This window comes from Notamacropus eugenii, chromosome X, assembly GCF_028372415.1.
Source record: "Notamacropus eugenii isolate mMacEug1 chromosome X, mMacEug1.pri_v2, whole genome shotgun sequence".
Taxonomy (NCBI): domain Eukaryota; kingdom Metazoa; phylum Chordata; class Mammalia; order Diprotodontia; family Macropodidae; genus Notamacropus; species Notamacropus eugenii.
In genome coordinates, this window is record NC_092879.1 from 10,869,573 (window position 1) to 10,885,663 (window position 16,091).

Genomic DNA, 16,091 nt, shown 5'->3' on the forward strand with positions numbered 1-16,091 from the left:
CCTCTTCTTGCAAAAGACAGAATTTAAGCTGAGACTTGAAGGAAGTCAAAGAAGTCAGGAGGGAGAGATGAGGAGGAAGAGCATTCTGGGCATGGGGGATAGCCAACAAAAATGGCTGGAGTCAAGAGACAGAGTGTCTGGCGAGAGGAACAACCAGGAGATCAATGTCACTGGATCACAGAGCAGGTTGTGGGCTGTAAGGTATAAGAAGATTGGGAAGTGGATGTTGGGAGGTGAAAGCCAAGGGTCCAGATTATGAAAGACTCTATAAGCCAGAAGATTTTATATTTGATTGTGAAGGTAAAAGGGAGCCACTAGAGTTCACCGACTAGGGAGGAGGGGTGATATGGTCAGATCTGACTTTTAGGAAAACTAGAGTGGGGAGAGACTTAAGGCAAGGAGACTAACTAGCAGGCTATTGTAATAGTCCAGGCAGGAAGTGATGGTGGCAATGTCAAAGGAGAGAAGGGGGGTGTGTATAAGAGATGTTGTAAAAGTAAAAATCTGTGGGTCTTTCCTACAGATTGAATATGGGGGGAGAAAGAATATGGGGGTAATGATGACAACTTCCTCAAGGTTGTGAGCCTAAGTGACTGAAAGGATGGCGACGCCCTCAACAGTAATAGGGAAAGAAGGAAGTGAACAAGATTTGGAGAGTGCAGGGGCTGTGTGTTTGGACACATATGCATAGAAAGGAAGGTTGCTTTCCATTACTGCCTTCATTTCCTCACATCCTTCAGTCGAGTATAAGCTCCTTGGGGGCAGAAAATACAGACTATCTTCAGTGGGTGTATGCACACTGCCTGGCATGTAGCAGCTGCTTTTAAAAAGTGCATTAAATTGAACTGAATTCACACAGAGACACATACACACACACACTTACTTCTCACCCTTAGGGTCATGCATGAGAGAAGAGAGATATCACAAGAGTTTGTAATTTCTTTTCTATTTGGCTCCTGTATGGTCATTTTATTTGTAAGGAAAACTCACCTAACCAGCTCAGGTTTTCCTTCTCATATAGAATTTAGCTGAGGCTTCCAATTCTGAGTAGGTGTAAAAGAATATCTAGCTCTATTTTAGGCTAACCATTTGTTAGTTGTAAATTCCAGTCTAGCTATTCTACCAGTTTACACCTGGACTTGTAGTTTTTCTCCAGTTATCTTTATATGGGTAAACCTCCTACTTCTCTATTACCATACTATACATTTCACAAGCATACCTTTGGAATATACATCTTTACATTCTGACAGCTGTAAATTTCTTTCTTTTGGTAGTTGTAAATTTCAATTGCACCATTTTCTCTCTGGTGTAAGTGGAAACTATACAAAAAAAAAACTATTAAAAAAAAAACCCCAAACTTCCTCTGGTGTTCAGTGACCATTTAGAACCCTGAGTCTCTGCATATATAATAAAGATCAGTTCTTACAAGGTCTCTGTGTGGGCAGTAGTACCTATCAATAGATCCTTGGATATTTCCATATCAAAGCCTTGAGTTCTAGTCTCAGCTCTGCTACTGAGATGTTGGCAGTTTGACCTTAGCTAAGACTCTTTCCCTTTTGGGGCCTCACTTTCCTCCTCTTCAAAGGCCCTTTCCAATGAAATACTCTGTGGTTCTAAGAGATGTTGCACAAAGCTATTGGTGCCTAGTCCCAAGCCTAAGACAGCAAGCAGTCTAAGAAAGCAGCAGGCACTACTTACGCTTGTTGTACACCAGTAAGATGGCACTCATCCCAGCCTGCTGGTGCTCACCAATCATGCACTCAACCCGCCACAGTCCTACTTGAGATGGTTGCATTTCTACTGTCTCAAAGACACCTTTTTTAGAGAGAAACAGGGGAGAGGAAAGGTTGAGAGAGGGCATGAGAGAGAGGTAACTCTTTCCTAGACAGATATTTCCTCCCTCTCTCATGCATATGAAGATTCTTATGTCACTGCCTTTTCTGATGACAACCCCATGCCACCATGCCACCCAAGAAATGCAGTGAGATGAAAACCTTCCAAACCAGAGCACTAGAGCCTTCCTCTGACTCAATTCTGGACCTCATTTTCTTTTTTTTTTTTTATTTAACTTTTAACATTTATTTTCACACAATTTTGGGTTACAAATTTTCTCCCCTTTTATCCCCTCCCCCCCCCAAACCCGAGCGTTCTAATTGCCCCTGTGACCTATCTGCTCTCTCCTCTATCCTCCCTCCCTGCCCTTGTCTCCGTCTTCTCTTTTGTCCTGTAGGGCCAGACAGCTTTCTTGACCCCTTAACCTGTATTTCTTGTTACCCAGTGGTAAGAACATTACATTTGGTCCTAACACTTTGAGTTCCAACTTCTTTAGCTCCCTCCCTCTCCACCCCTTCCCCTTGGAAGACAGGCAATTCAATATAGGCCATATCTGTTTAGTTTTGCAAATGATTTCCATACTAGTTGTGTTGTATAGGACTAACTATATTTCCCTCCATCCTATCCTGTCCCCCTTTACTTCTATTTTCTTATGGTCCTTTCCCTCCCCATGAGTGTCGACCTCGTATTGCATTCTCCTCCCCATGCCCTCCCCTCCATCCTCCCCCCCACCCTGCTTGTGCCCCTGTCCCCCACTCTCCTGTATTATGAGATAGGTTTTCCTATCAAAATGAGTGTGCATTATATTCTTTCCTTTAGTGGAATGTGATGAGAGTAGACCTCATGTTTTTCTCTTGCCTCCCCTCTTTATCCCACCACTAATAAGTCTTTTGCTTGCCTCTTTTATGAGAGATAATTTGCCCCATATAACTTCTTCCTTTCTCCTCCCAATATTTCTCTCTCACTGCTTGATTTCATTTTTTTTAAGATATGATCCCATCCTCTTCAATTCACTCTGTGCACTCTGTCTCTATGTATGTATGCGTGTGTGCATGTGTGTGTGTGTGTACTCCCACCCAGTACCCATATACTGAAATGTTTCAAGAGTTACAAATATTGTCTTTCCATGTAGGAATGTAAACAGTTCAACTTTAGTAAGTCCCTTATGACTTCTCTTTGCTGTTCACCTTTTCATGGTTCTCTTCATTCTTGTGTTAGAAAGTCAAATTTTCTTTCCAGCTCTGGTCTTTTCATCAGGAAAATTTGAAAGTCCTCTATTTCATTGAAAGACCATTTTTTCTCCTGAAGTATTATACTCAGTTTTGCTGGGTAGGTGATTCTTGGCTTCAGTCCTAGTTCCTTTGACTTCTGGAATATCCTATTCCATTCCCTTCTATCCCTCAATGTAGAGGGTGCCAGATCTTGTGCTATCCTGATTGTATTTCCACAATTCTTGAATTGTTTCTTTCTAGCTGCTTGCAATATTTTCTCTTTCACCTGGGAATTCTGGAATTTGGCCACAATGCTCCTAGGAGTTTCTCTTTTTGGATCTCTTTCATGCGGTGTTCTGCGGATTCCTTGAATATTTATTTTGCCTTCTGGTTCTAGAATCTCAGGGCAGTTTTCCTTGATAATTTCATGGAAGATGATGTTTAGGCTCTTCTTTTGATCACGGTTTTCAGGTAGTCCCAGAATTTTTACATTGTCTCTCCTGATTCTATTTTCCAGGTCAGTTGTTTTTCCAATAAGATATTTCACATTATCTTCCATATTTCGAATCTGTGCGGTATGTTCTGAGATATCTGTCTTTCTCATAAAGTCCTTAGCGTCCATCCATACCATTCCAGTTTTGAAAGATCTATTTTCTTCAGTGAGCTTTTGAATCTCCTTTTCCATTTGGTTAATTCTGCTTTTGAAAGCATTCTTCTCCTCATTGGCCCCTTGCACCTCCCTTGCCAGCTGAGTTAGGCTAGTTCTCAAGGTGCCAATTTCTTCAAGATTTTTTTGGTTCTCCTTTAGCAGGGAGCTGATCTGCTTTTCATGCTTCTCCCTCATCCCTCTCATTTCCCTTCCCAGTCTTTCCTCCACCTCTGTAACTTGATTTTCAAAATTCCTCTTGAGCTCTTCCATGGCCCGAGCCCATTGGGTGGGCTGGGACACAGAATCCTCGATTTCTGTGTCTTTGCCTGATGGCAAGCATTGTTCCTCCCCATCAGAAAGGAAGGGAGGAAGTGTCTTTTCTCCGATAAAGTACCCTTCAATAGTTTTATTTCTTTTCCCTTTTCTTGGCATTTTCTCCAACCAGTGGCCTGACCTCTGAATGTTCTCCTCACACCCACCTCGCCTCCTGGTCCTCCCAGCCAGCGTTTGGGGACTGAGATTCAAATGCTGCTTCCCGCCTTAGGGTTTTTGGCAGGGGCAGGGCTGCTATTCAGTGTTAAATTAAGTTCAGGTGCTGAGGTCAGGGGCAGGGCCGCCTCTCTGGCTCAGTTCCCTCAGGGGGTTTATGCACAGACCTTCCACAATGGATCCAGGCTCCCGCCCGTTTGGGGAGCCCCTGTCTGCAGCTGCCTCTCAGCTTCTATCTCCTGGGGGGGCCCGAGCCATGGGGGCACCCCACTCCCCTCTCAACCCGCCAAAGAGACTCTCTCACCTACCCCCGTCAGTCACCTGTTGGTGGGGGGGTTTGTGCCGCCGCTGAAGATCCCGTCTCTGGAGCCTTCTCAGATATGTGCCTCTCGGAGCCGCAGCCGCCGCCGCCGCTGCCGCAGGTCTGGGCTGGGCTCCGCGTCTGCAGCGCGACGGACCTTTTGCGAGAGGTTTGCAGGTCCCTCTGTGGGTGGGGGGACCCGCGTGGCCGCTGGAGATCCCGTCCCCGTAGCCCTCTCGGATCTTTTCCTCTTGGTGTCGTGGCCGTGGCAGGGCTGCACTCTGCTCCCCGTCCCGGCGCCCAGTCCACAGCGCGAAGGACCTCCCGCGAGAGGTTTGCAGGTCTCTCCGGAGCAGAAATCTCCCTCGCTCCAATATTCCGTGGTCTCTGGGTGCAGAATTCGCCCTGGCTTGGTCCCCTCTAGCCGTTCTGTGGTTTGTGGGTTCGGAGCTATGTGTATGTGCGTCTTTCTACTTCGCCATCTTGGCTCCGCCCCTGGACCTCATTTTCTACTAATGTCAGGGTTATTTTCCATTGATGTCAGGGTATGTTGAGGTGGCAAGGGAAACCTAAGGACCAGAGTTCTTTCCCCCATGATGGGAACCAGAAGCCTGGAGGCTGCATCGTGAAGGCAGTTTGAATACTTGGAAAGAGGAGATTTGGGTCTGCCTTCCCGAATCACAAAGTGCCATCCTTACAGGGTCCCTCTGACTTTACAACCCAGTGGCTCATGCTAGCCATCGAAAGAACCATAATAACTATATGCCTCCCCTTTGTGTAGGACTTGGGAGAAATGAGATGAAAAAAAGAGATGTCATACCTGTACTTCAGAATAAACAAACTCATTGGGAACACAGGACACACACATACATATATATATACATTCAGTCACTCACACATATGCATACATGCATGGAGAAAGACTTGTAAACATATGCCAAACAACAGATCACTAAGGACAAATTCCTACAGTACAAAGTAAACCACATGTGCACTAAGAGAATGTAGAAGAGATACATGAGGCAAATTAGATGGACTCAGTTGGTAAAGGGTTCCTGGGAGAAGTGAGTCCATCTCAAGTTGTTTTGGAAGAGGAAAGGATTGGGGAAGAGGAGGAAGGAGGGAATTCTAGTCAATAGAAGCACCATGGACCAGCTCCTACCAGGATAGAGATTGTAGACTGCCTTTTTGTATTCTTTCTTTGTCCGCATAGTGAACACTTGGCCACTGAAGTGAATAGAGTAGAGATTTTCATTGCTGCCCATGCTAAGCATATACCACCGGATCCTTTGGCGCTGAGCCATCACCAATCCAGGCAATGTATCCTTCACGTAACCATTGATTGCTAGAGAAGGAGAACACAGGGAAGACAAGTTTGACCTTACTAGAGAAGTTGGAGAGTAAGAGGCTCAAATTATGCAGAAAGACATAGATGGAGGAAAGATGCTGCCTCTACACCGAAGATATAGCACAAGTGCTTTCATAGTTACAAGTGTCACATAGACACAGCTCTATAAAGGGCATCACAAGGCAGCAATAGCCTTCTTGGGGAGCAGACTCTAGGGCAGGAGGCACATGGCCATGGTCCTTCCTTACCATGGAAGCTATTGTTCCTTTGAAAATCAGCATCATCCATCTGGACCTTGCATGGAGGCTTACAGTTCCTCTCCATGTTTTCAGTGAAATACCAGCTCTTGGTCTCATCAAAGATGGTGAAAAACAGAGTAAATTCCTGGACGGTCAACTGTCTGCCATGAGATGGGTTCAGTTTGTTAGGGTGACAGATCAGTATTGGCCCAATCAACCCTGAATGTAGATCTTTTTCCTGGGAAAGGAAGAAGAAAAAAAAACAGCTGAGGACCAAAGAGGTAACTGAACTAGGATCTGAAACAAGGTCTTTTGACTCCAAATCCTGTTCTCTTTCTGCTGTGTTTAGCATTCAACAGGCCTGCACTTTAACCTCAAGGATTATCCTTCCCAGGGCTCTGCACTTCAACAGAGACTGAAGCCTGGAGTCAGAAGAACGACTGGTGCTATTTCAGGCAGTTAGCTGAACCCAGAGAAGAGTTCCATGGTGCTATCCATCCCACTCCACCCCCAGGCAGTCCTGATCTACAGCGTACATCCTCTTTGGGAGATTGTCAAGGTATTCAATGTTCTTTCTAAAAATTGGTGCTCCAAACTGAACACAATATTCTAGACATGGTCTGGATGAAATAGAGTATAGTGGAACTATTACCTCCCTACTTTTGGACACTCTTTGAATTCAGCTCAAGCTTCAGTTTTCAGGGGTGGCCACATTCCACTGTGAACTCATACTGAGCCCACTAAAACCCCCAGATCTTTTTCAGACCAACTGCTATCCATCCAGGCTTCTTCCATCTTGTACATGTGTGAAGTTGAGTTTTTGAATCCAAGTGTAAGACTTTACACTAATCCTTATCAGGTTTTATCCTCTGTGATTCAATTCAGTCTTCTATCCTGTCAAGATCTTTCTTGGATCCCGCCTGTCATTGAGTAGATTATCCCTCCTCTACTAGATTTGGATGCCAATGAGCAGGCCCTTCATGGCTTTAGCTAAGTCCATCAAAATGTGGAATAGCCAAGCTGGACAAACTGGGCATGCCTACCATTGAACACTAACACTGAATCATAGAATTGTTGAAGTGTTAAAGTATCCAACCTCTTATCATCTCCATTGGCCATGTGTTGAACAGACCTTATGCACAATGATGGTACTCTAGACCATGTCAATTATTTTAGTTCTAGATGATAAATAAGCTAGGAAAACAACTCTTCACTTACCAGGTCCACATCAGAGAAATAAGCCCAGGCCTTACAGTCAAATTCCTTATCAGTAGGTGCCATATGGGGCTCCACCTTCCAAGAATAGGTTTTAGTCTCTTTGGGTTTCACCTCTTTCTTTCTAAGGTCGCTTTCTTGCCCGTGATGTTCCTCATAGGAAATGAGGCTAGAATAGAAGGAGTAAGGCCGAGAAGCCTGATTCTTGAAAGTGACCTGCAATACAGAAAGGATGCAAACATCTCCACAGAAGGAAGTAAGATCCCTGGGCACATTTCTTATTAAATTAGCCTGCTTCCCTCACCCAGTCCCACTTTCATGGCTATTTTCTCTGGGCTCTCTCACTCAATCACAGACCTCTGAGGGTCCCTGGATCTCCCCACCTCTCCTCTCTATTTTTAGATCACAGGTCAGTCAATCAATAAACATTTCCTAAGCACCTACTATATGCTAGGCACCAAACTAAACACTGGGGAGGTAAAGAAATGCAAAAGACAGGCTTAAAGGTGCCTGTATTCCAATGAGGGAGACTACATGCAGATAACTCTGTCCAAACAAGCTGCAGGCAGGAGAAATTGCAGATAATGGAGAGAAGACACCAGGATGAAGAGAGAATGGGAAAGGTTTTTGGAAGAAAGTGGGATTTCAGCTGAGACTTGAGGGAAGCCAGGAGGCAGAGATGGAAAGGCAGAGCATTTCAGGCAGGGGAGGGGGGACAACTAGGGAAAAGACCTGGAGTCAGGAGATGGAGGGACTTAAATGCCACACAGAGCATTTGGAGTTTATTGAGTATGTGCATGTGGGTGACATAGTGGAACCCATGCTTTAGGAAAAGCACTTTGGTGGCTGAATGGAGGATGGATTGGAGTGGGAAGAGACTTAAGGCAGGCAGACCCACCAGCAGCTACTACAATAGTCCAGGAGTGAGGTGATGGGGGCTTGCATCAGAGGAGAGAAGGGTTGTATTTGAGAGATGCTGCAAAGGTGAAGTCAGCAGGCCTTGGCAACAAATTGGACGTGGGGGTGAGAGACAGTGAGTCCACAATGACTCCTAGGTTGTTAGCCTGAGGGCCTGGGAGAATGGGGGTGACCTCGAAAGTAATAAGAGTATTTGGAAGAGGGAATGGTTTGGGTGGAAAGATAATGAGTTCTGATTTGGACATGTTGAGTTTAATATGTCTACAAGACATCCAGTTCAAGATATCAGAAAGGTGTTTGGAGATGGGAGAATGAAGGTCAGAGGAGACTTAAAAATCATCAGTAAAGAGATGATCACTGAATCCATGGGAGCTGATGAGATCACTGAGTGAAGCAGTATAGAAAGAAGAGAGGAGATTCCAAGACAGAGCCGTGGGAGACACCTGCAGTTAGTGGGTATGGCCTGGAGAAGGCTCCAGCAAAGGATCAAGATAAGGAGCGATCAGATAGGTAGAAGGAGAGCCAGGAGAGAGGAGAGAGGAGAGACAATCAAGGAGAATAGGGTGATGGACAGTATCAAAGAGAAAATGTCATTAGATTTGGTCAGCGAGATGTCATTAGTAACTTTGGATAAATGAGTTTGAGTGGAATGATAAAGTCAGAAGATGGATTGGAAGGGGTTAAGAAGAGAGTGAGAGGAGAGGAAGTGGAGGCACCTATTGTACAAGGCCTTTTCAAAGAGGCCAGCCACAAAAGGGAGAAGAGACGTAGGCCAATAGTTAGGGAGGGTGGAAGGATCAAGTGAGATGTTTTTGAGGATGGGGAAACATGGGCATGTTTATAGGCAGCAGAGAATGAGCCAGTAGACAGGGAGAGATTGAAGATAAGTGAGAGTGGAGATGACGAAGGGGCCAATCTGTTGGAGGAGACAGGATGAAACGGGATTGCTTGAGCAGGTAGAGAGGTAGGCCTTTGTAAGGAGAAGGGTCACCTTTTCACATTGTGTGTGTTCATCCTTTGTTGCCAAAGAAGACCATGCCATCAGAGAAATGATGACATGACTTGCACTTGACTTTGTTTTGAGTGAGTGAGGGCTGTGCAGGTCACCAGCCTCACTTCTCCTCCAGAGCCATCTGAATCCAGTGACCAGATATTCATCAGAATGACCCAGGATGGAGGCTAGGGATGACCCAGGATGAGGCAATTGGGGTTAAGTGACTTGCCCAAGGTCACACAGCTAGTGAGTGTCAAGTGTCTGAGATGAGATTTGAACTCAGGTCCTCCTGACTCCTGCACTGGTGCTTTATCCACTGCACCATCTAGCTGCCCCATAAGTCAAGCATGAAGGAGAACATGGCAGAAGGCAGCTGAATGATGAGATAAGGAGGAGGAGAGAAAAGAGAGCTCTCTCCGTGAATAGTCTCAATTTTTTCAGTAAAATCTGAGGCAGAGTTCTCAGATGAGGTAGAGATGTGGGGGGAGGGAGTAAAACCATGGAAGGCTCAAGGAGGGATGAAAAGGTTTGAAAGCAGAAGAGTCTCTGTGGAGAGTGGGAGAGTGAGTTGACAAGGGAGGTATAGAGGGATGGCTGAGCAGCAGCATTTGAGATTGTGTAACATAAATTTGAAGTGGACCCAGTCAAAACAGCTGTGTGATTTTCTCCAGCTGTATTCAGCAGCTCACTGATAGGAGCAAAGGCAGAGAATGAGAGAAGTAAGCCAACGTAGAGGCTTAACAGGACAAGGTTGATGATAGGAAAAAGGGGCAAGGGACTCAAGAGAAAAGGGCAGTATGGAGTTGAACTGGTTCACCAAGGGGACAAGACAGAGAAAAGAAGTGAACAGAGTGAGTACAAAGGTGATGGTCTGGGAGAGAGTTGAGAGGTTGAGGGACTGGAGGTCATGGTACAGAAGAACAGCTAAGTTTGGGGTTGCAAGACAGAAATGGAATGACAACAGGTTTTGATCAGATAAGGAAATTTCTGAATTCATAAACATAGAGGTGGTACATTTGTGGGTGATGGTAAGATTAAGGGTATGTCAATCTTTGTTACCACCTAAAGAGGGTGGAGGAGGCACTCATGGGAAATGAGTTAGATAAGGAAGTCAGAGCTTAGGACGTTAGAGAGTATCCATGTAGATGTTGAAGTCTCCTAGAATGAGGGCAGGAGTTTGGGAGGAGGGATTGTGAGCCAGGCATTGAAATCATTTAGGAAGGAAGGGGAGTATTGACAGACAATAGCTATTATGAGAAAATATTTGTAAAGCCCTTTGCACAGTCCCTAGAAAACAGTAGGTGTTTAATAAATGTTCCTTTCCTTCTTTCATATGTAATTACAAGATCCTAGCTCTAGATCTGGAAGGACTCTCAGAAGACTTGGAGTCTAAGACTCTTATTATAAGAGGCCCAAGGAGTTGAAGTGACATGCCACGGACACATCAGATGTAAGGGGCAGAGACAGGATTTGGGCTGAGGTTCTGTGCCTCCAGGTCAGGGGCTCTTTACACCGCACCCTGCTAAGATGGACCCTCTTCTCAGTCACACAGATTCTAAGCATCACAAAAGCCTAAGAAAATTGGGTTAATCTAATGGTCAAAATTCATTCTGGTTGTCAGTCAAGTTGAAACCAGATCACATTTTGGAAAAAAACCTTTTGGTTCTTAAAACCCCTAAGGAACAAATTCTTCATCTGGAATTTCAAAGACTTTTCCAGGAACATATATGAATAAAGCTTTATTTTCTAATCAGTCTATAAGAGATCCACATGTTATATCAACTTCAAACAAAATTGATACATTAAATGTCGTTACAAACTCCTAAATGAAAGTGGAAAAATACAGGCAATTCGAAGAAGCAGCTTGGAGCCAGTGCCTTCTGGCTTCTCTGTTAGGCAGTGTCGGTGAAACAAAGAAAGCATCTGTTATATTTGATGCTGCTACAAGCACCTCTACCTGAGGGCATCCTGGCCTTCCTGCCAAAACAGAACCTTGGAAAGCTCAGAAGCTGATTCAGATATGTAGCTACAGCCAGACTTGCATCATAGCTCACTCCATGCCAATATACATTGAGAGGCGTAAGGGGAAGACAGGCTCAGCTATTGGATCGCAGCCCTTCTCCTCATTGCTTGTTCAGTTGTTAAGGTCTGTCCAACTCTTCAGGACCCCATGGACCATAGCATGCCAATACTGTCCATGGTGTTTTCTTGGCAAAGATACTTGGAATGGTCTGCCATTTCCTTCTCTAATTCTTATCCCTATACCCAATCTCTATTCCTGCTCTGCCACTAAAGTCACATACCCCTACTATTTTGCTAATCCAAACTATCCGACCACAACTTTCACTCAAAGCTCCTTTCCAGAATACTGATCTATGGCAGCCTCTTGGGCTGCTGGCCTTTCCACATGGCCTCTTGGGAAGGATCCTACTACTGCCTAAGCCCAGCTTCTGTCTTGCGCGAACTATGAAGAAGCATGGTTTTTGTGCATTCCTAGGCTAATAGAATCTGGGGAAAAGTGGATTTCCTCCAGGGGCAGAAAAACACTGGTGGCAAGAGGAATCCCTTCACCTCCCAGTAGATCTATTGTACATGTCTCTCACAACAGCTGCATTTCTTGTCAGATGCTTAGATCTGGAGTGGTAGACTACAGGGTAGACTTTAGCCAGAGTAGCCCAGTGTGATCTACTGCTTACTCTCCATCCCCTCCATTATATGGACATAATCCATTTGAGTCCCGCAATAGTCTCAGGAGATATTAGATATAGTATATATAATATCCCCTCTTATTTTGAACAGATGAAGAAACAATTAGCAATAGTGGCTTGCCCAGGGTCACACAGTTATACAATGTCTTAGATCAGGATTAAAATTCAAGTCCCCAGGAGGGATCTGACCTGGCCTGTAAATGTGGGTACAAGTTGGGAAAGTAGTCCAGAGGGGGTCAGTCATCAATATCATAAGGTAGATTTTTCCTTTGATGGCTATTTTCCCAACTCACCACAATATAATCTTCAACTTCTGCTCTGATATATGGCCCCAGGAGTCCCAGGTGTTCAGTCAGCTCCCCACGATCTAGAGGCTCCGTAAAGGAACGATCAGCAAACTCTTGGAAAACCACTTTCTTATATTTCCAGGCACTGTCATTTTGCACCCTAAAGGAACACAGGAAGAGAGAAACCAGCCAGCTGTCAGTGACTTTCTATGCAAGTTCAGTCCCCCAGTGTTGCTGCATTGTACCTGATCATCAGGGGCCAGCCAAAATTCAGAAAGAGGCCTCAGGGGGGCACTGCTCCTAGGAGCAGTCATGCCTGCTACTCAAGTAGTCATTCTTGTGGATATTTTTCCATTCATTTACAAGGCAGATGGAAATTGGAGGATAAATACAAGGTGGCTGTATTTCTAAGGCTAAGCCTTCCCTGTTTGTTTGGCTTGTCAGAGTGCTCAAGTCAGAGTGAGTAGGTCCAAAAGATGTGGAGGTACACCAGCAAAGCTTGTGGATCAGACAATGGGACCATTACAGTGGATTGTTTAGTGCTCATCTACCCAGCTGGGCCACAGGAAGGTAATGGTCTTGGGGCAACTTCCCCAGTTGATCCAAAGTTTGGGAGATTAACTTGGACAGTCATCTTCCTGAAAGTTTCTCTTTTATCATAGAAGGTCAGCTTATAGCCTCCACCCCTGCTTTTAGCGCTTGGATGTCATAGTCCCAAGCCTCTTTGGAAAGACTGCCCTTAGACTGGCATCTATTTGTCACACTGTCCAAAGGAACAATTACACCTGAGAAGTTTCAGAGTTCTCCTTCACAGCCCCTTGGGAATTAATTTTTCCATCTTATTTTGACTGTTGAATACCACATAGATAGACTTAGGTGATTAAAATGCACCAGCAACCAACTAATAGTCCATTATTTATTAAGTGCCTACTATGTGACAAGCTCTATGCCAGGTGCTAAGTACATAAATACAAAGAGTGAAACAATGCTTGCCCTCAAGGAGCTGACAGTCTACCAGACAAGACGTGTACCACAGAGAGGTATGTTCTGAATAAGTAAATGAAAAATAAATATAAGGGAGTTATATACAAGGTAGATAGGGAAGAAAGGAAGGGCAATAGCTGTTGGGAAGGAGCAGGAGGAATGAGGGAAAGCCTCAAGCGGAAGGTGGAGCTTCAGCAATGTCTTTAAGGAAGTAAGGGATTCTATAAAGCAGAGGGGAAAAGGGAGGGCATTCCAAGTGTGGGGCCAGATAGTGCAAAGGTGTGGAGATGAGAGATTGGGTCCAGATTATAAAGGTCATAAAAACCAAACAATCCTTTCTGTTTTATCCTGGAGGCAATAGAGAGCCATAGGAACTTATCAAGTAGGGGAGTAGCATAGTCAAATATGCATTTTAAGAAAATCACTTTGGTTATTGTGTGGAAGGGCACTAGAGTGGGGAAAGACTTGAAGAGACCCATTGGAAGTGATGGCAATCCTAGTGGGAGGCTATAAGTCCTGAAGTAAGGTGGTGGCTTTGTAAATAGAAAAAAAGGGGACACATTACCGGATATTGTCGAGATAAAAACGTAGGATTTGTAAATCGATTGGATGAGGAAGAGTGAGGAGTTGAAAATAATGCTGAGGGTACAAACCCAAGAGACAGGAACAATCACCTTCAACAGGGACAGGGAAGTTTGAGAGAGGGGGATTTTGGTTGAAGGAGAATGGGTCATAGGTTTGAAGTCCCCAGGATAGCAATGTGGACATCTCTGAAAAGAGTACTGCCAAGGTAAGTGAACCAATCCACAATTTTCAAAACTTCCCCATTCACTATAACTAATGGTTCCACATGTAGATGGTGTGGTGCTGGCTGGTGGGGAACCTCTGTTTTCTTGATATTAACTGTCAGGCCAAAATTAGCACAAGCAGCAGAGAACTGATCCATATTTTGTTGCAACTTACTTTCAGGCATTGTCTTAGGAAGATTCTGAAGATTACTGGGTAAGATAAGGTACTGGACACTGAGGTCTCTTCTTGAGCATTCAAACTGTACTGCAGAGAGCACAACTCCAACAAGATGGCTACATTGTTCAGCTGCCAAACATTCTAACTCCTCCAAATCACCTGACATCCTGTCCCTATTACTTAACCTCCCAAGTAAGGAAAGTATCTGAGCAGCAGTACATAATATTATCTTACTGTTGTCATTCAGTTGCTCAGTCATGTCCCATGCTTTGTGACCCTGTGGACCATAGCACACCAATGCTGTCCATGGGTTTTTCTTGGCAAAGACACTGGAGTGGGGAAGGTGGAGCCAAGATGGCAGAGTAAAAGCAGGGACTTCTAGAGCTCTCCCCCCAAACCCAGTCAAATATGTAAAAAATGACTCTAAACAAATTCTGGAGCTGGAGAACCCACAGAATGATGGAGTGAAAAAAATCTTCAGCCCAAGACAGCCTGGAAGGTCAATGGGAAGCATCTATAGCACCAGGCTGAGAGCAGAGCGCAGTCCAATGTGGGCTACACTGGCACAGACAGGACATGAGCAGGTCTTGGGGGGGACTGAATCACTGGCACCTGTGGCAGTTTTCAGACTTCACAACCCCAAAACGCAGAGGACAAATTGGAAGGTCAGTAGAATAAACCTGTTGGAACCTGTGTAAGGGAGTAGAGTGGTCTGGCCCCAGCCCCAGAGTGGCTGAGGGGGCAGAGGGGGTGGAGGAGCCCACAGCAGCCACAGCAACAGCAGGGGCAGAGGCAGTGGCTATTTCTGGAGTTCTAGGCCCACAGATTGGGGGGGTATTGAGCAGCTGACACTATACCTTCCCCCCACTGGAAGCAGAGAACTACCTTGACAAAGAGTTCAAAAGTCAAGTAATTGGCTGAGGAAATGAGCAAAAACTGGAAAAACAATCAAACTATAGAATCTTATTGTGGTAACAAGGAAAAGCAAAACATACAAACAAAAGGAGACAACAAAGTCAAAGCTCCTTCAACCAAAGACTCCAAGAAAAATGTGAATTAATCTCAGGTCATGGAAGAGCTCCAAAAGGATTTTGAAAATCAAGTAAGAGAAGTAGAGGGAAACGTTGGGAAGAGAAATGAGAGTGATACAAAAAAACATGAAAAAATGAGTCAACTGCTTGCTAAAGGGGACCTCAAAATGCTGAAGAAAATAACACCTTAAAAATAGACTAACCCAAATGGCAAAAGAGATCCAAAAAACCAATGAGGAGAAGAATGCCTTAAAAAACAAAACTGGCCAAATGGAAAAGGAAGTCCAAAAGCTCACTGAATAAAGTAATTCCTTCAAAATTAGAATGAAGCAAATGGAAGCTAATGAATTTATGAGAAACCAAGAAATTATAAAACAAAACCAAAAGAATGAAAAAATAGCAGACAATGTGAAATATCTCATTGAAAAAACAATTGACCTGGATAATAGATCCAGGAGAGACAATTTAAAAATTGTTAGACTACCTGAATGCCATAATCAAAAAAGGAGTCTAGACATCACCTTTCAAGAAATTATCAAGGAAAACCACCCTGATATTCTAGAACCAGAGGATAAAATCAATATTGAAAGAATCCACCAACTGCCTTCTGAAATAGATTCCCAAAAGGAAAACTCCTAGGAATATTGTAGCCAAATTCCAGAGCTCCCAGGTCAAGGAGAAAATATTGCAAGTATCCAGAAAGAAACAATTCAAATATTATGGAAACACAATCAGGATAACACAAGATCTAGCAGTTTCTACATTAAGGGATCAGAGGACTTGGAATATGATATTCCAGAGGTCAAAGGAGCTAGGATTAAAACCAAGAATCACCTACCCAGCAAAACTGAATGTAATACTTCAGGGGGAAAATGAAAAAGAGGATTTTCATGCATTTTTGATGAAAAGACCAGAGCT

General features: G+C 44.3%; 1 protein-coding gene across 1 annotated transcript in view; it reads right to left on the bottom strand.

Moving 5' to 3' along the window:
- The window catches only part of F8 (coagulation factor VIII), a 124,678-nt gene that overhangs the window by 21,975 nt on the left and 86,612 nt on the right, over positions 1-16,091 (bottom strand). The window contains exons 15-19 of the mRNA XM_072626568.1: positions 12,199-12,352; positions 7,289-7,501; positions 6,080-6,308; positions 5,646-5,828; positions 1,699-1,815 (exon numbers count right to left, since the gene is read on the bottom strand). Of these exons, the coding sequence (XP_072482669.1) occupies positions 1,699-1,815; positions 5,646-5,828; positions 6,080-6,308; positions 7,289-7,501; positions 12,199-12,352 (896 nt within the window). The remainder of the gene's footprint in view (positions 1-1,698; positions 1,816-5,645; positions 5,829-6,079; positions 6,309-7,288; positions 7,502-12,198; positions 12,353-16,091) is intronic.